Source organism: Oryzias melastigma, linkage group LG19 (genome assembly GCF_002922805.2).
Source record: "Oryzias melastigma strain HK-1 linkage group LG19, ASM292280v2, whole genome shotgun sequence".
NCBI lineage: Eukaryota > Metazoa > Chordata > Actinopteri > Beloniformes > Adrianichthyidae > Oryzias > Oryzias melastigma.
In genome coordinates, this window is record NC_050530.1 from 18,541,575 (window position 1) to 18,562,427 (window position 20,853).

At 38.1% G+C, this 20,853-nt stretch overlaps 1 protein-coding gene across 1 annotated transcript in view; it reads right to left on the minus strand.

The window, feature by feature from the left end:
- myo1d (myosin 1D) overlaps window positions 1-20,358 on the minus strand; it is a gene marked incomplete at its 5' end in the record, with an annotated part of 105,070 nt that extends 84,712 nt beyond the window's left edge. Inside the window, 1 exon segment of the mRNA XM_024284724.2 lies at window positions 20,095-20,358. Coding sequence (XP_024140492.1) covers window positions 20,095-20,189 — 95 coding nt within the window.
- Between the last annotated feature and the right edge of the window lie 495 nt (window positions 20,359-20,853).

Sequence of the window (20,853 nt, forward strand, 5' to 3'; positions counted from 1 at the left end):
ACTACTTAATGTCTTAACTATAGCTTAAATCACATATGTGACCGAGTGATATTTAATTTTTTCATGTAAACAAGCTAATTATTGAGAGAGTAACTGCTAACTTGATGGCTAAGATCACCACTTGGATGAGTCAACCAGATAGCTCAGTAGGCTGGGTGAAGGATTGGCACTCAGGAAACCCGTGTTCAAATCCAGGATGTGCAAACTATTTCATGTATTGTGAGTCAGAATTAAAAATTTTAAGTTCGCTTAACTTTTATGTGAGTTAGAAAAACTGAAAATTGAAAGTAAGAAAAACTTTAAGGCATAACTGAAAATGCTGAGTTTAAGTGCTCAACTTGAAATTCTCCTGAAGTTTGTTGCCTTACAATTTTGAGTTTGCCCAATTTTACTTTTTTTACAGTGTATAAGCCGATACTGGCACCCATATATTGCCCATCCCTAGAGATAATTAGAGTGTATTTTGTGAGGGCGTCCTTGTACGGGCACTTGCACATCACGTGTACAATCCATTCACAAAATCATTAAGGGTCCAGTAACAGTTACAGTGGGGCGTTAGGGCACCGTACGACAGCACACGTCACAGGTGTGTCCAACTTCACAACATTTGCCACACGACAATAATACGATCCATTTTCACAAAGTCACTTAAGGTGGCCATATGAACCTCAAGGACACTCCAAGAGACACCTGCACTCCCTGTAAAGAACAGCCGCTCCTCTCCAAGACCCTTCACCCAAAAACCCACCTGTCAATCCCCATATGGCTGCATGTAGCTGAGGCTTAAAGACTATGGAAATGCAACAAGTGGGCACCGATTGAAAGGCGCTTGATGATACGTGTCTAAGGCTGGAAAACAAGCTGTATTACTGCATTACAGTGAGAGGGGTTTCACATTTTTAGCTATTATGATTTCTTGAACTGAAAATTCCCATGAAATATTGGTTGTTCTTGAAAAGAGTTCTTTTTTAAAACAATCAGATGAGTTTTTAATTTAATAAATAAATTAAAAAGTTGATTTGAAGCTCTGATGGTGTCATTTCCAGAGAAAAGAAGGTTGAGGTGAAGGTATACTCATTCTAAAATCATGAATTTATGAGCACCCATCAATGCAGTTACCATACAGCTTTTTGATTGATTGCCTTTATTTAACCAGATGGGACCCGTTGAGATCAAGATCTCCTTTACAAGGGCGAATGGCCAAGAGGTCAGCAGCACACGACATCAGGAGTTACATCCAGTGATTAGAATGAAATCAGCAGAGCCTCTGAAACAAGAAAATAAATATAAAAATATATGCAACAATAAATCAAGATCTAAGAAATGTAACAAAGCAGCAGAGAACAATAAATTAAGAGCTTAAACACTGTTCGTAGGATTCTTGTTCTTTTATGTAAAGGTGGAGGAAAATGCATTTAGGGAGATCAGATTTGACAGTTTCAGCTCTGATTGCAGAGCATTCCAGGCAGAGGGAACTCAGTCCTGACACGAGGTATAAAGAGTTGATAAGAATTACATGATAGTTTGTCTTTTGAAGGAGTGAACTTAGGCAAGAAGGACCTAAACTGAGAAGACACTTATAAATGAGACTCATCCAATACGTGAACGCTGATGTTTTGAGGGCCATTTAACTTTGGCATACAGTTCACACTGGTGTGTGAGGCGAGGTCAGCCCATTACAAAGCTTAATGCTGAGTGGTAGACACTGTTTGGAGACTGAAGACATTTTGTTGAGGCATTCATATACAGATTATCACCATAATCCAGCAAAGGTAAGAATGTTGCAGATAGAACTCTGAGAGAAAAACAGGATTTGTTTCTACAGTAGAATCCGAGCTTCTACCTTAATTTTTTGACCAATGTGGGACCTGAAAGATAGGTTATTATCTAATAAAAACACAAGGTAATTTGTCACAGCTTCTACCTTGGGCAAAGTTCTTTTAAAGCAACGCTCACTGTAATGTAAGTTAGAGCAATGGATTGATATTTTTTTTGCAATCAATAAATCTCTAGACAAATATAAATCCCTAAAAATGAATAAAACTGATTAATTTGAAATTTGAATAAGAATAAAACCACTTATTTGCATTGCAATGTTTGGTAATAATTAACATTATCTGTAAAGGAATAGAGAAATAATCTGAAATAGTTATGTAACTGATAAAAGTCTAATCTGAATGAAGTCCAGATGGAATCTAAGCCGTGCAGATTAGAACATGGGAGACGCCTCAGATACTGTGAGTGAAAAACACATTGATTATAATTCAGACGAGTTACAGAAGCGTCAACAATAAAAATGACCGGTGGTGGAGGCAGAATGGCGTCGTAAATTTTAATAGCACAGGAGCATTTGTATAAATATCATTGCTTTTGGGAGTGCCGGCTCATGCATTCCCTCCTAGCAACAGGAGAGATTCAAGCGTCAGACAAACAAATGATCCTCAGCATCTGTACAACCACGTGGAGCTACGGATCAAACAGAGCCGACAAGAGACGGCCTCGCTGAAGCTTCTGTGGGCTAAAAATAGCAAATGAAAAATGTCTGTCACTCACATGGAATTGGTTTAGATCAAAAGAAAAGAGAGATTTTAATCTGTTGGAACGTGTCAAATGAAAGGATTGCTGATCCATCTGTTCTCCTCTCATTGGGGAGGATTCAGTTGACACACAAGGCAGGGATCAGGAAACTTCATGACACTCGGTGCTCTTTATGGAAAACATTCGTTTGACAGTAGAACATTAAAATAAAAAAGTCAAGGAAGTTCCTTTTATTTTATAAAAACACCACAGAGGAAACATAATCAGTTCTTCTGTGTTTTTGTGCGCCCAGCTGTGAAAGGGGAAGTGCGTCTAAACTGGTCTGACCTGGCTGAAACGGTGCGATTTCACTCCAGATCTCCAGGAAAAAGGAGGGGAACAGAAAGAAGGAAAAAGGCGGGAGGGAGACAGAAAGATCTTTGTATAAGCAGGAGTCATTTCCACTCACAGATGATTGACTTTTAGTGAAATCTTAGGAGAACATCCTCTATAAACATCATGTACATCACAGAAACGACCCACATTTCCTAAAATAAAATGTGACTTCATACACCTCAACTGCTGAATCACATTGTTAATCATCCAGTATAGGGTTTTTCTTGGCTTATGCAGACATCTAACTTAGAAGACGGCATCACCCAGGCAGAGAGGAAAACTAAAGTACATCTGTTCCCGTAAAAAAAACACAACACTAATTTCTTCAGCAGGAGTTGCTAGACGGGCTGCAAAAATATGTTTCTATCCAAATCATTTATTCCTGAGGGAAACGCCCGCTGTTTCATGCAAAACAATGCAAAGCAACATCCTACACAATATTACAGCAGAAGAATCAGGTCAGCTCACAGGACTCTAAAACATTCTGGATCCAAACAAATGGCCTTGCACCTTCAGCTGGAAGGTAAACAGAGAGAGAGCTTGTATTATAAGCACAGAACATCATGAGCAGCTGGAGCTCCACAGATAAGGATGGGTTTTCTTAGCCTGTGACTCTAATCTTATATGGTCAAAAGGTTTTCACCAACGTAATAAATTATGCTCCTCTGTCTGTCGATGGTGGGGTCTTTTTGAGCAAGGTTTTAGATTCTGTTACTGAAATACTGTAGACTTAATAGTGCTTTCCTACTTTGCTTTGAGGCCCAAAGTGCTTTACAGTCACAGTCCCATTCACCCATGCACACACAATTTACATAGCTTACCTTACACGGGCACTAACCTCAAACACCAGGTGGGGTTCAGTGTGTCTCATAAATACACTTCACCAGGCAGGGTGGGAACCAAACCTGCAACACTCAGATCAGGGGTCGACCACTCGACCAATGCATCACCAATTGGCGCTCGGGTTTTTTTATCTCCCCAAAAGTAAAGAATATATGTGAATTATACCACCCCCATGTAAATGTGAAATACTTAAAGTATATTTGTCCCCTTATACCTCATGTGTCAAAGTCAAAATTATATCCGGCCTTCCAGATCATTTCATTTTATTGTTGTTAATGACCCGATGTTATCTTACGCTCATTTCTAACTTGTATAATTCTGACAAAATATATTTTTATGGAGAGTAAAATAATGAAAGTTATTTAATGTTTATTTTGATTTATTCTGGAATAATATGGGGGTTTACCTGTACGGCTGCTGCACGTTTTTTTGTTGTCTGGGCCCGTAGAGAGCAGCCACATCTTAAAGGGAGTAGAGCTGTAGCAAGTATCCAAGTACTCAGATAAAGCGATCAATTACTACAAATTTGAGTATGACTACTCATGACGTTTTTGTTTGCAGACTAACAGTCTTTATAACTATAGCAGAGTGTAAATACAATTTGGGATCTGATCTCATTTTCTAAATAAAAGTATATATTATGGTTATTTAATACATATCTTAATTTAATATATCCAGGAAAAAGACATAGCAATAATAATAATGGATTAGAGTTTTCTGCCCTTTTCCAGATGCTCAAAGCGCATCCATTATTCGTCCACTCCTCATTCAAACTTATGATGGTGAGCTACTGGTGTAGCTCTGCCCTGGCACAGACTGACAGACGGAGGTGTGGCTGCCAGTACGCGCCTCTGACCATCATTCATACGCATTCAAACACCAGTGGAGTCCCATTTGAGGCAAGGAGCGTTAAGTGCCTTGCCCAAAGACACAAGAAAGGTTGACTGGAGGGAGCAGGTATCAAATCGCCAATCCTTCGATCATAGACTGACCTGCTCAACCACCTGAGCCACTGTCACCTCAATGCTCATGTGCACAGGATGCGCAAGTGCCCACACAAACTACACTCCGATTGTCTGATTATATCATTTCGAACAGCCAATCTGTTAACAAAACTGTCCACACCCATGTCATGGTATGTCACAAACATAAAAATGTATTTTAAAAGCAAAGAAAAAGATTTTGAAAGCAAATATTTAATATTTAAAAGCTTAGTTTTTAAAACGGAACATTTTGATTACAAATGAAGTCAAACTGTGACTTTTGTTGTTATTACGGTGGCACAAATATCCCTTCATATGTAATGTATTATTGGAAGCAATGAGCAACACTGCTAATGACATACAAGGAAATATACACATGATGGTTCACAGAACACGGCACATACACACACAAACACATAATCCTCAGAAGTGAATTACAGAGAGAAGCTGCAGCACAACCACGGACTCCAATTTTGTGTGGGTGGGTCTAGTTTATGGTTACCTCAGGGAGGCGACCAAGACATTTTCTCAGCAACAATCCCTCCTAATTACATGAAAAATGTCAGACAATGTGGAAAACCCCTCAGCGTTAGTCAATCTTGTCTCAAAGTTTGCTGAATGAGTCAAACATATTCAAAACATTTAACTACTGTATGAAAGCTTAATCAGCTTGTTAACAGATGTTTGTTCTATCCAAGAAATCTGTCCAAAAGCTGTGGAGTTTAAGACTTCACATTTAACTACTCCACTATTAACTCTCAAAAGTGCACTCTGCTTTTATAGTGCACAGTAAAATCTGTGATCTTCACGTTATTACACTCTGTGTTCATGTGTGTGTCTGCATATGTGTGTCTACTTCAGGGTCAGGGGAGGAATTATGAAGGGCACGGCGATAATCTGTCCCTGTTCCACTTTTATGGCAGAGTTCACGACTGTCACTGCTCTAGTTTACAGTAACAGCAAAAGTCTTTACGCTTATCTCCATGGAAGCTGCACTTTGACTTCAGCCTAAGCTGACAATAAAACAGTAAGACAGTTGGTTACAATAAGAATTTGAAAAAAAATGTAACAACAAACTAGATTTTAAAGTGTTAAACCCAGTTAAGTTTTGATTTGATCTCTCAATAAATAATTTACGTTTTCCAATAGAGACAAATGCTGTGCATGCTGATGATAATTTGATTATCTATCCAAGTTGATGACTGTTTTCATTTTGAGTTAAATGAAACTAATCTGAAAAATGGACATTTGTGACTCAAACATTTTCACACAATTGGTGTTGACACTTAAACGCTAATCATTTCATAGAATGAAAAACTGATTTTTGTTTTAATCTGGAATAAAAGCTAAAAACGTGTGTTGTCATGCTGCAAAAATAGTTTAGTGCTTTGAATTTAATCATCTTTAATAACACAACAAGGAAGCTGTCAAAAAGCAGACAAAATTGAATCTCTGAACAGATTTATCCTCCAGCTCATTTCCCCTTTGACACAGAAAAAATAGAATCAAGATCTGTTTGTACTAAAACATTGGTCACGTCTTTTTTTGTTTCCTATAAACCAAACATAAACCGAGCAGTGAGGGCAGGTAAAAGCAGAAAATAATGTGTACAGAAAATAAAACTACATCCTGACATAGGGTTTAATCAGCATAATGAAACACTGTCAACAATTTCAAACTAATAAAAAAAAGGATTTTAATGCATTTTAAAAGATAGGTTCAAAATGTCCTACAAATTTTAAGTCTGTGAATGCAGCACAACAGATAAAAAAAGAGTAACTCAGCATTTTTATAGCCTCAATATTTTTTTTATTAATGAAAAAACACAGTTTCTACAGTTTTTTTTACTATTCGTTAATACCCCAACAGAAATACTGAAGCCATTCTTTTTTATTCTTTCAAAATAAAAGTTGAAGCAAAGTATATCTGTCAAATAAAAAGCACACATTTACAACCACATAAAAAATGCTTGTAATACCCACAATCCAGTGTTATTTTATATTTCTACATGTGCAAATGCAGATGTTATGTAAAATGTATGTATTTTATTGCAGACTGCTTTTAGTAATTTTTGCTGTATTTCATTTTGTTCTTAATTTTTCTAATTTTACTTTTTTAAATTCTGTCATTCTTTTATTGTGAAGCACTTTGGTACCCCTAAAGGAATAGTAAAGCGCTATATAAAGGAAGCTTTTTTCATTCTTTCATTCAGTCATTCAACATCAATCTAGAGAGGAAATCAAAATGCATTAACCCAGATTTTCTATAAATGTGTGAACATTCAGAAGGATCTTTGGATTTTTAGTGATAAATTTAGCAGTCAAACATCATATTTTGCTGTGGAGAATCAATTTAATATTATTTTTAAAAACTTTTGCTGTACTAAGACTACTAGCCATTTTTAGTGAGATATGTTATATGGTATCATAATGCTGTCAGAAGTCTGATGTAAAATATTCATATGCTGTCAAAAACCTATGGTTATAAGTGTCTTTGTAAAAATAACTCAATAAATTGTTTGAATATCTTTCAGTGAGATTTGAGTCACTCAAAAACGTTTTCTGGATTTAATTATCATGTCTGTTAACTTCAACAAAAGATGGCTGACAAATATACAGTATATGATCATAAAAAGACAAGGTAGACAGGAAATTAAAAGGCTGGATTTTTCTAATTTAAAAAAAAATCATTGACAATGTTTGACTGAAATCTCCAATTAATAAATTATCCTACTTGTCTCTAAAGGTTAAAAGTTGATGTCGGACATGTTGGGGTAATTACAGAGCTCACCAGGAGTTACTCAAAGATGTTCCAAGTCCCTTTTTATTTATTTACAGTGTGACAAAGAGCTTCATCACAGCTGTAGTTGACAGACATCTGTGCTTTGCATCAGGGGATTTTCCGCAGCTCAGCAAAGCCTGCTTAGTGCTAAACAGCAGCTCTCAGACTAACTGTGGGACATGCGACCCATCAGCAGATAAGGCATCCACAGACACACATCAATCTTTTAGCCAAACCCTGGGAGGCATGCCCTTCAAACCAGCACTGGGTTCCACCAGCACACCGAGAGTAAACACTCTCTTCATTTCAAGGATTATTGAGGTCAACCTGGACAAAAAAAAATATTGTTCATAAAATAGTACACTGTGCAAAACCAATAAAGAGCAGCAGTGTGTTTTCTATCACGATAATGAAAAAAAAACTAAACATCAGGATCTCAATGAAACTGACCAACCAAAAAAAGCACAATAAAGCATCTGATATAAATCATTCTTGGGCTTGACAGACGTTTCAAAAAAGTCTATTTAATATAATTTCCTATTAAGGCAATTGAAACATTTTCATTATTTACAGTCCAACTCTTTAGTGTTTTATGCTAGTTTTTATCGTAAGTGGTTGTTCAACTGCACATTATTTGCAACCTCCACCATAAAATCCAACCACTAAAAATGTATTGATTTATTTGCTGTACATCTATTTAGAAAGGAAAATAAGCTTTCACAGCAATTGCGCTGTAGGCAGGAGTCTCTACAGGTGTCCACACTGCTTAAATATGACAAAACTATCCAAAGACCCAGTTTTTAAATGGATACTATTTCCATCATTTCAAAATCAACTTTGTTGATAATGATACTTTGCAAAACTAAAACACAAAAAGTATTAGTTGTAAGTCCAAGAAATGCATACACGTCATCACTATGTATGTTTCTAACAGCTCCAATAGCAACACTAAGGCATAGGGATCTACTCTAAACCACGGTTCTAAAGAAGGGGACAACGGTGGATGACAAATTTTAGGGAAATGCAAAGTTGAGCTGTATTTCCACAAAAAGCAAACAGCAGGCCAAAGACAAGAGAATGCATCCTGTTGTTCAAAAGGAGGCAGAAGGAATTCTCCTTATTGACCTCTATCTAAACCTTCAACCCTTCTCCAAAGGCCCTTCAATTTGGCAGCTTTTGTTGACATGATCAAGTCTGGGGGGAAACTGTTAAGTCTACTGAGTTTGCTTTATAACCACCAAGCACTTGTAGACTGAAAGAAAACATCTGTTTAGCTTGGACTGTACACAGAAGATCACCAACAAGAAACTTTGATTTCTTAAACACAACAAACCCACATCCAAAAGTTACCATCTTTTCAGACTCCAGCAAATTAGGTTTATGCAGACTGCACCCTGGGTAAACCATAGAAAAACAAACTTAACAAAGCAAACAAGTCAAGTACCAGGAGTTGTTAAGCCACAAAGAAATCCACTAGGAGTTCATGGCGAAGAAGAGTCTATCCTTTGTAAGTCGATCCCTGTGCACAGTCCTCTAAAACTGGAGATAGCAGGGCTCACAGAGAGGGCTACACAAGGAGACCCTGTGGTCAGTTATTCAATAACCTTAACCCAGCTTCAGTTACTGCATGTGCTTCAATCTAGAAGTGAAAGGGTTAGCCCCTCATCACTAGATGTGTGATCAACATGGAGTAAAAATGATAATCTGCTTTAAAGAGATTATATCTGTGTCAAATGGCAACCAAACCAAGAACCAGTAAATCTCATGCTGCCTCCAGCAGGTGGCATGATCTTTTTCAGGCAGCAGCAGTAGCACAGGTAGAAGCTGAGACAACATCTGGATTCCATTTCATGTGACCTACTTCCAGCATCCTGGACTTGAATGTTCTGGCTCATTTCCACAGAGCCACCCTTCTTTTATCTGCTTACTGGCACTAAAGCCATCCACCAAACCCCAGTCAGTCTACAGGCTGGCACACAGGATAAACCACAAAAAAGTGGGGACTGGCAATAGCTTCCACAGTGTCATGGTTTCTAAAATGACTAAGGGAAGAGAACAGAATAACAACCAAAAGTACAAAATGAAAACCGTTTTCACAATAGTTTCAATGCACTTGCTATCAGGCTTGAGTAAATAGTCTACGGCCATAAAGTTCTGTTCATGCAAGGAGGCAGTACGAAATGGAGACGCTTCTAACCTCTGTGTGTCTATGTCATGTATGGATCCCAAAAATTACAACAACTAGGAAAAATACTCAAATGTGGCCTATATGATGTGAATTTAGTTTACTACAACCCAACTTAAAATAGCATTAAATAACACTAGACCCATGCACGCTAAATACTAAAGATACAACAATTCACTTTCCCCACGACTCAGTTCAAACATCGATTTTTGGGTCACAGTTTTGTCTTGGTTTAATATATGACTTGTGATGCAGGGGTAAGGCGATCGACCTCTGATCGAAAGATTACAGGTTCAATTTCTTACTTGCCCGCCCTTGTGTCGAAGTGTCCTTGGGCAAGAAGGTGAATCCAACATTGCCTCTGATGGCTATAGGTTGGCGCCAGAGTACGGCTCCTTCAGTGTGTGGATGTGTGAATGGGTGAATGGGTGAATGGGACTGTGACTGTAAAGCACCATTAGCTTTTGAGGAAGGTAGAAAGGTTCTAAACAAGTACATGACATTTACTATTTGTGTGATAAAAAACAAAAATTCAGAAAAAATATTTTTCTTACTATGCTAGTAAACGAGTAACAGTGAAGAAAGACCTTTCAGTTGGCTTATACCAAGTCTGGTGTGATGTAGTAAAACAATTTATAAATCCTTAAATTTAACACAGCAAATATTTAAAGCTTTCAACATAAACATACTGGTATGCAGTAGGGATGCATAAATCCACTTTTCCAACGATGTCACATGGTTCTGTTTTAGCATCTCTCCAGTTTTACTGTTTATGATCCTACAAACTACAGATTTTTTTCAAGCTAGTATCATAAAATCCTGTACTAGAAAGTGAGACAATTATGTTGTTAAACTTCACTGCTTTGTATCTAACAAAGACAACCATACAAAAGATAAAGTTTGAGAAAGTTAAAAGTAAAAAAAAAACTTCTGATTTTAATATTGTTTTTTACTCAATTAAAGACAGCTTAAGGTGAATTGTATAATTTATGAATAGAAGAATACAGGCACGGCTCTAAAATCTTCAGAAATTAGCTTCTCAGGTCTGACAGTTTGGTAGACTCATTCCTACTATTCTTTGTAAAATATTTTTGTACTTCTTCTGTTTGGTAAAAGTCACCTTACCAGATTCTTTTTACACTGATTCATGCTATTTCACCATACAGCAGCTCAGATAACAACTGAATACCACCAAAATAAAGGAAACAAGAAAAGAAATTGCTGAATCCTAGGCAAATAAAAATACACAACACGATGGTAAACTACCTTTAAATTATGGCATCACAGTAAATCATCTGGATTAGAGACATTACAGTGATTCCTGAAAACACCAGCGCCCAAGCTTATGCAGGCTAAACGCCTCCCTCATTATCTGTTGAGTCAGGCTTGGTTATGAGATAAGTGATGAGTGTACATGTGTGTGTGCGCAGCAGGAATGCTTTGTCTGGGTGTAATGTTGCAGACAGAGGATGCAGTTGCTTGTTTAATCATGGACCAGACAGTTTACATGTGACACCTGGGAAAATAAAACTTGTACCTAAACCAGCAGCAGTGACACTGGTCAGTAGATGTAATTTTTAGTTGAATTCACTAAGAATGATTACCACACGTTTGCATTTTTTAAAGACAAACTTCTAGGGTGTGGTTGTCTCAAAGATAACAAAACTGGTTTTGTTGAGACAGTACCACAACCATAACCATAACTACAGAAAAGAACTACATTTTGAAGCCAGATTGGCATTCTGAAAAAAAGATTTTCTTTGCAAACTTTGACTGCAGCCAATAATGTGCCAATAAGGACCAGCTCTCCTTTCGACAGATATTCTTCTTGAAACATGAAGTGGAGGAAAGACCCAGATGCAGAAAACAGACTGGTGTTAAAAACTGGCTGTGCTGAACGGCTGGCCTGTTCTCGACCTCGCCTGCCAGCTCAGTCGCTCCACAAATGAGACGTCTCAGAGCTGGTGGACCTATTTCAAAGAAGAGTAAAGCTACAGACGAAAAGCCCGTATTTATGTAGGGATGGTAATGTGTTTCAGATTACAGGCGGTTGTATGGAAATGCTTGTGGCGGGACTGGACTTTTCACTGCTGGATTTGAGCGCAACAGGCCTTCGAGGCGTTTCTCAAAGAGCCTTCTATGAACCCATCTGCTAAAGGGGGAGTTTTTGTTCACAATTAGTAGGAAATCTCCCAGCAAGGCTGCCAGGCAAAGGCACTTACATGTAGAGTTATGGGAATGCCAAATCATGGAGTACTACAGAACCATAATATTGGCTCAATCTCTTAAATTTTCATCAGATTTTAAATCTTCAGCTCTATAATTGTACCTTAAGTATAGATAATTTCTCTTAATTTTCCCAAAAACGTCTGTGCAAAGAAACAGGAAGTGAATAAAGGAGGGGTTTATCTTCATATTGATCTATAAATACTTTTCTTCCAGACTACGACAGATGTATTCAGAGAACTTGAATGGGCCGACTGGCATTAAATGTTCAATGCTTTCATCTATGCTGGAGGATAAGTCGAGAAATGCGTGTGCTGCACACGGACTTTGGTTTTATTGAAAAAAAATGAACAAAAGCAAGAAGGAGGAAAGCAAAGAGGGACTTAGCTAGAGCACGAACCTGAGCTCAACAATCTTACTTGGATTTAAAACTTTATTTCTTTATTAAAAAGGAAACTCGGGCTCAGAGTCATTTTTGATGAAAACAGGTCACTTAGGGCGTCTGTCTTTGCTGAAAAAAGCTGGTCCAACTTGTATTTGTTTTTAAGGTTATAAAGACAAACATTTGGAGAGTGTCATTGTCCAACCCTCTGGTCTACTTGACGTTAAACAAGAGAACTATTGTTTCTTTTAACACCACATGACAACAATTTGACAAGTAATTCCAAGAAACAGTTGTAATCGAGACATAATGACAACCAAAACTTGACTTGATTACAGCTGTGAAGTGTTCAACCTTTCAAAGTATGTGTGGGAGCTACCGGAGAACAAATGTGACCATCACTTTTGAAACTCAAACACATGGTTGCAGATATTCATAGAATCTCCAGATGAACTAAAAAAAAGACTCTAGGAAACAATGAAATGCAAGGAGCAAAGCCAAAGGAAATGCCAGCTTTCCTGCTCTGCTGGCCTGCCCTGGATTATTGGACACTTCCTGTTCAAAGTCCTCTTTGGGTCCTGGTTGAGGAGACCAAGGGTCAAACCAATCAAAGAAGAGCATACGGCCAGAAAACAAGGCTGATTCTTTAAATGAAAAATAGACACGATTGTGTCTTTCAGTTGATTTAAATAATATTTTTTAAGGCAAAACTTTTGTAATGATAAAAACAGTTTGGCTTGGACTTTTAAAAGTGGTGGTGTGAGTACCATCCTTTAGAACGGGGATGCCCAATCCTCATCATCTACCACTCTGCCTGGTTTCCAGCTCTCCCTGCACTTTTGGCTGCTAATAACCTGATCAGGTGTGTTCAATCAATCATAATAAGAAGATATCTGAGCCAGCTAATCAGCAGAAAGAAGTGCAAAGAGAACTGAAAATAAAGCATGATGGTAGACTTGGAGGTCCAGAATTGGGCGGAATTTTCCTGAGCAAAAACAGAATGATCAATTCTTGTCTTTCCTTTAAAAAAACTACGATTGAAGCTGGATTTAATTGTATTTAGAAATGTACAATGATATTGATGTGTTACTGGTAAATTTCTTTAAAAAATGTACTATTGCTAGTTGCTGATTTTTGTGCTGAAAGGTTCTTTTTCCTTTTTTTCCCACACCTTTGAACCTCACATGTAGTACCATCTTTGCTAAGGGACGGGATACACCCCCCACACCACCCTTAAAAAAACAACAACAAAAAACAAGCAAATCCATAACGCTGACTTAAACACGTTCTGCCAGTTTGCAGAGAATTGTTGACCTTCACCAGGAGAGCACACAGTCAGTGAAAATCGAGTTCATGGTATTCAACAAAAACCAATAGTTAAAAGTGAAAACACAAAAAAACTGTCCTTACACCAGAGGTAACCCTAATCTTTAACAACATCTGCATCAGTAGATTCTATCATTTGAAGGATTAGATCATCAGAGAGTAAAAAAGAAAAGTTTTCCTTAGTCAATTTCCTTCAATGTTTTTTTTAATTGTTACTTTGGTGACCTGAGTTGAATTGAAGTTAACTTTAAAATTGGCTTCTTGTCTCCTGTCGCAGTTTGGGTTGGTTATCCTTGATGCCAAAACGTCCATGCTGTTAAAAAGAACACAGAAGAGAAGACTATACAGAACAACCACAGTTCCACCACCATGAAACGCCAGCTTAACAACAAGTAGTGACCGAGTCAAAACTGCTGCCATCCCACTTCTGACACCAACTGTTATAGACCAACCAGTCAAAAACAATTCAGAGGTTTAATTAACTGGAAAAATGTAGGTTTTATCCTCACCGCCCACCCAAACACACAAAAGGAAATGGGTTTAAGAATGACTAAAATGGGCTCATAGAAAGTTGAAAACAACTCAATTGACAAAAGATAAGCCTAAATTAACCAATAACAATTTAGGGAATGGTTAACTCAATATACCAACATTAGTTGAAATTTATGTTGACTTTGAAATTGTGCAAATTAGATTCGTGATAATAAATTCACCTAATGGGAATATGAAAATTTAGAAAAAAATTTGCATTTATTGAAAACAAAGTTCTTTGCACTTGGAGGAAGCGGTTTTTTGAGTCGTATTGAAATTGACATTTTGCAAAACTGCAATGGAAACACTTTTTCAAATTAAACGAGTCACTTGTCTTGGGCACTGCAAAGCAGGCACCACTGGAGGTCCCACAGCATCACACAGCTCATCAAAAGTTGAGCGTGTCATGCAGAACTGATGGATCCACAGCTCCTCTGTAAAATCACCAACCACGATTTCCCAAATTTGCCTTATCTGTAGCTACTCCATGGCCTGAATAAGACACCAACGTCTCCTTTGATAGATTATGATAGGCGCTTGTGACGTGACAGAAATTTAAATGTACCTGCTGTAAATAAAAATATTGTTCACATCCATCGCCATGTTTTTGAATGACTTATTGCATGAGTTGGTTTGTGTTTATTTGCATAATTACGATTTAGTGGAAACAGTTTAAAGGAGAAATCTTTTTTTTTTGACATTTCTAGAATTTCAATAAAGTTTTGAGCAAATGTGTAATGGAAGCACAGCTACTGATTTATAAAATAACAATCTGACTTCCTTTCTTCCTCCTAATGGAGCTTCAGCATAAAGGAAAGCTCCACCTTGAGCCACCACTTTGAAGATGACCAGGATATTGAGCTCCATAGGTAACTAAAAGCAAAAAAGTCAACAAAACTTATATAAAACACAGAAGATAAATATATGTATCTATAGAAATAATAAACCAATAGTTAGAATAGTTTAGTTTTGTGGGGAGATGTTTTATAGAAAGAGGAGTTAAGTCTTTAACCATTCATGGAATCAAAACCATTAGGGTGTTTGACCATATCTTCATCTCTATCCTGCATTCCTACAGACCAAAGGGAGTTCATGGAGCCTCAGATGACAGCAGATATTTTAGACACTCAATTAAGAACATTTAAACATTAAAAAGGTTTTTTTTAACACAAGGACTGGGGATATCTAAGATATTCTCACAAGAAACAATATGCACTTTCAACCTAATTCCCCAAAAAAGAGTAAATAAAAAAATATCAGATGTCAACTGAAGTTTCTGGCTATGTTGTATCCTTCAAATTTGAAATATTTCTCAAAAGTTTATAGATTATCTCTTGTCTGCCAAAAAGTACTCCAAAAAACAAATAAATAAACCAAAGGAATTTGAACCTTTAACTTCCCAGACATCTCTACCAAACTGGGCATCTGCTGGGCTCTATTTTGAGAATAGGAGGATTTCTGAAACAGCCTGAACAGTTCAGCTGAAAGTTAAATAAAGCAACTCTCAACGAACAACCAATAATGGCAATAATGACCCTTTTCTAAACCATGCGTGACTCGCTGCCATGAGGGAGATGTGATTAGAAACCCGGAACGGCAGGAGTTTAACAACAGCAGAAATTCCCCTACATAGCAGTGTAATTTAGTCAAACGCCAGCATTAAGAAAAACACTAAATAAGGGCTGCTCCACTTCAAACTCACTGACGTACATCAAAGAGAGAGTTCTATTGAATCTAAACAGCTCTAAAATGCTGGGAAATAGATATTTTAAGTGCTTAGTTGAGAGTCTAGTCCTCCAAACAGACCACAACACTTCATTACAATTATCCAACAAGTCCTACTTGATGGATGCACCAGGACAAAAGAGATTGCCCCCGGAATCAGTCCCTCAAGTGGTCGGCACACTCATGCTTGCTCAAAACTGCTGCGACTACAGGAAAAAGAGCAAAAGGGAAGCCCTCCTGGTGGGTCACACCCTTCACAAATAACAATCTGCACACGCCACCTCCGGACTGAGCCGTCTCGCTGGAGGGAAAACAAACAGACAGAAAATAGGGAAGAGTTGGGAAAATGAGGTCTGGTTGTGTCTGGCTGCTCTCAGGTCCCCCTGTCTGGCTGCCAGCGCTACCGTTGACATGACTGAGGCTGAGCTAATTTAAAAAGTATGGCTGTAAAAAATAAATACATAAAAGCTGCTAACCAGAGCGGCAAAGTCCTCCACAGAAAACGTGTACTTGAGCATACAGACAACACAAGATAATAACAGCAAACAGGACAAATACATCTAGTTAAAGATACACTCCAATCAAATTGTGTTTTAGGTGTTTTAACATATTCTTGTAGCATTTTTTTATAATGATGGAGGACATTCATAATGAAAGTGAAGCTTTAAATTGCACTTATGAGTAGTAATTACTAAAACTGTGGTGAACTGGGAGCAGACAAAAAAAATGTGTATAAAAAGCTTGTAGTTGTGATTTAGAAACTCTGCTGGCTTCCTAAGCAGCCATCATCTGAACTGGCTTCTGGCTCAAAACTGTACGGCGGGATAGCTCCAATATTGCTCCCCATTTCTGTGACACCGGTAATGTTAGCTTGGGGTTGTGAGGAGCTGTAAGCTAGTGGGAGAGTGTGTCAACATATAGCTCAGTAATGGGTGACGGGAAGTGGGGGTGGGCCTACTTCAAGTCAACAGACCCTCCCACAACTCAATTTCTAATGACTTACTGCCGCTCTATGTCCTAGAAAATGACAATTTAAAAAAAATTGGCTAAAAACACATTTTTATTTCCAAATAAAAGACCACTGGGGACGCTTTTATACTAGGTCAAAAAATGATCAGTCTTTAAATAAATGTATCTAGAATCAAGTGTTTCCTAAATGGAACATCTGGATTATTTACAGTGTGATGCTGTTTGTTGACTATAGAACACGTCTTCTGATATTTATTTTCCTAACGCTTTTTTGTCCTCAGTCCCAATGGCAAATATAACGTATAATTTAAAGCTCCACATCTCCTCCAGTAAAAACACTCAAAATAAATGAACAAAATCCTCAGATTTAATATGCCAACCCAAGATTTATCTCTGCAGATCACATCACTAAAGAAAATCTCATAAAAAGACGGAGGAAAACTTAAGGTTTGCAGAGCAAGCTTACTCAATTCAGTCGTATTATTTTATTTAGTTATGACTTTAATTAGAAAAGTTCAGCTGGAAGGAGAAACGCATTCAAGTGTTAACAAACAGCAGATATGTCACTCATTAAACAACACTGCATGTGAGGGAGACAAACACACAGCAGTGAGGAAACTTTCCCTCTGACAGCGTGAAGTCTCTCACTAATAAATAGACCTTCAACTCTTCATCCTTGAAATTCTCCAAATGTTTATCCTACCACCAGGGTGGTTTGTTTATACGGGAAGAAAGGACTGCAGTATTTTTTTTTCTTTTTTGTGTGATTGATGCAGTTGGACATATAGTTGCCATATATAGTTGTGTTTGCATGTCAGTTGAAATTCCCTCAAGTCTGCCCACCTTTGTGTTTGCTTTTGTCTTGTCTAAAACAAGGAAAACAAGTCAAATATGCAGCGTGGGAAGATCAGAGAACTGCAACAGGAAAACACTGACATATGAATATGGAAATAGTTTGTAATTGTTTGTAAATTAGAATAATAATAAAAAAGGCTGCGAGCAGCATTGCATTGCTGCTTTAGACCCATCACTCCCCCCCCCTTGATTCTAACAGCCTGGTCATGCCTGTCGATGACAAATTCATGAATAAAAAAAACTTTTTTCATAAGGGCGACTTTTCTGATGATTTACCTCCATAGTAACCATTTTCCTTTTTGGTGTCCTGGGGGTAAAGAACAGGTTTATGCAAATTTTAGAAGAATCAGTAAAAGTGACTTTTTCCCAATCCTCGGCAACAGAGGTTTTTGTTAACCACAGTCACAATATGCTAATATGTTCATATCATATATTATATTGTTGTCTTCAGCTTGAGCCTACAATCAATCTATTGAATTTTCGCAATATTCCAGTACAAAATGTGCAAACAACAGGGTAATGCTACTTTTGCTAGCAACCAACGCTAACACCAATCAAAATGTACAACTTCTAATTTGAATATCATTTCCCAGAGTAGCTTTCCAGGGATTGTCAAGGAGTTAGGAAGCATTAGATTGAAACCCCTAGAAGTAGCTTACATTTTTTAGGTGGGCCTAAGGGGATTTTTTTTTTTTAATTCAAGTTGGATTTTTTTTTTTTTTTAATTCAAGTTGGTGGCCTCTTCCCGAGGTCAAAGGTCATAGAAAGTTCAGTTGTGGTAGTAGACTTACACTGGCAACGTGTAAAATTCCATGAAGATCACTCAAACAAAAGTTTTCTTGTCCCTCACTGAGAGTGTGTTAAAAATGACTAATTTCACACTTTGACACAGTATACCCTCCGAGCCATAGGTCCTGTGGCCATACCATAATAGTTTTAAAATTCCATTAGATATTGCTGATGCTATGATCGTACATTAGCATAACTAACATAACTGAACATTCGTAGGGCCGACCCTGGGCATAGGCGAGCGACCTAGGCGGCTGCCTATTGCCCCATTTTCTGGAGGGAGCACCAAATTACAATGATCATATATTGATGATAATATATACTTATATAAAAATGCCCTCTGCATTTTGGTCGAAAAAGACGAATTTAACTAGTGATCTAGTGTTTGTATTTTCCCCAACACCTTTAACAGTTAAAATCCCCTTGTTTTCTTTTAGAATATTGGCCGAGTGGTGACGTAGTCAGTTAGTGCATTTAGTTTCAAACAAAGTTACCCGGTTTGAGCCCTAGCTGCGACCCTGCAGGGGGTGCAAATTCAATTTTATGCATAGGGCACCATGCAGTCCAGAGGCTGTTACCATGGACTGTTGCTACCTACAGAGGTTTAGTGCGAAATGTCAAAGTGGTGCAAATCTTTTTCCAGCCTTGTTGTTTCACAGCTCTATTCCGATATACAAGACTTGGTGTTATAGAATTCCATCTGGGCAAAAGCTGCAATTATTCATTTCTCCTCTAAGATCAGTTTCTGTGAATTAAAGGCGATATCATCCATACGTCACTGCCGAATATTTGTCCTTGATTGGTCAAAAATCAATCTCGTTGAACTTTCAAAACAAGTTCAGTGTACACATATTTGTAGAGCCCTAGCCTATGCCCGACTTCCTTCACTACTCACTACTTAGTCCACTATATAGGGTAGTGCGTTCGCCATTATTACCGTGTTGTCCGAATCTACAATTCCAAAACTTCCTAGAATTCTCTGCCAAAAACCAGTGACCATTGATGCTCAGTAGATTGGGGAATACAGACCACAATGCATTTGGTAAATTTGAATAAACTTTAGCGAAATCTTTAACATACTTTAACTTTTCAGCCATGAATCACTGGTGCATGCAAATTTGAGTGATTTATTTATTTATTTATTTATTTTTTGAGTGACATTCTGGCTCAAAGGTACCAGAAATGCTGCCTTAGAAATGAGAAAATATTTGCCACCAGCCCGTAGTTAGGTGAGAATGAGTGAAGAGGTGTGGAGTGGACACTCTACCAAAGCTGGGGGATCGGTTTGCACTTTCATCCCAGATGGCAGAGGGGAGAAACCGATGCCAAAGGTGCAGCCGGTAATTCTCAAAACCTGACGTCATCCAGAGGTAGCATGACGCACACCTCTCACCTGTTCAAACCACGCACGTGCGGTCTGGGTGGAGCCGCTCTTTGAAAAGCACTTTACCATTACAATGAATAGAGATAGTAGCACAACAGACTGGTTTTGGAGGAACCGGCTAGCTTGGCAAATATTCAGTCCACGACACAAACATTTCATTAATTTAATAACTACTGTCAGTGAAGTTTTACACCCGCCTTACCTGAGCTTTAAGTTGGCCATGAAGTCCTCCATAGACACGTTGTCCAAAAGCACAAAATCTGCCTTTCCATACTCCAGGCTTTCGTGCTCTGCCATGATAACCTCAACCGAAACTCTCAGGAGGGAAGACGGTTCCAAAAGTTACTCAAAATGCTGTCAGAAGCATTGGCGTGTCTCGCACCTTCCTCAAAGTTCACCTCTGGAAAACGGCATTCTCCTTTTTCAGTCACAAATCAGACGACACGTCCACTCATGGTTCATTAAATTCGATTTTATATATATATATATATATTGGTTTCCCTTTGAAGTTCTATTATTATTTTAATATATATTATAAAGTTACGTGGGGTTATCCCTCATGTCCAAACTTTAGTTCCCTCTCCTCGCGGAAGACTTCCCTGTCCCGTTACACCGAGCGCGAGCCCCGGCTGTTTTCCTGCACTTTGTGTCCTGTCGCCGGGACGGAGCGTCCACCAATAGGAGAGCAGCTTCCACTCCTAAGCCCCGCCTCCGGCGGTGCAAAGGTGTTGGTCAGGATGGACTTTGTAAGATGAAAGCTATTTCAAAAATCCGTCCAGAACGCCGCTCAGTTACGTTCTGACGCATATTTTAGTGATGACGGGAAAATAGTGACTAGTACAACGCCCTAGAGTTAAAAACAAAACCAAAAAAAAAAAAAAAAAAAAAAGCTTACATATCAAGATGCAATCCTTTTCCATAAAAGGGAAAACTGGGAGTCATTATAATGTCTCATGAGTAG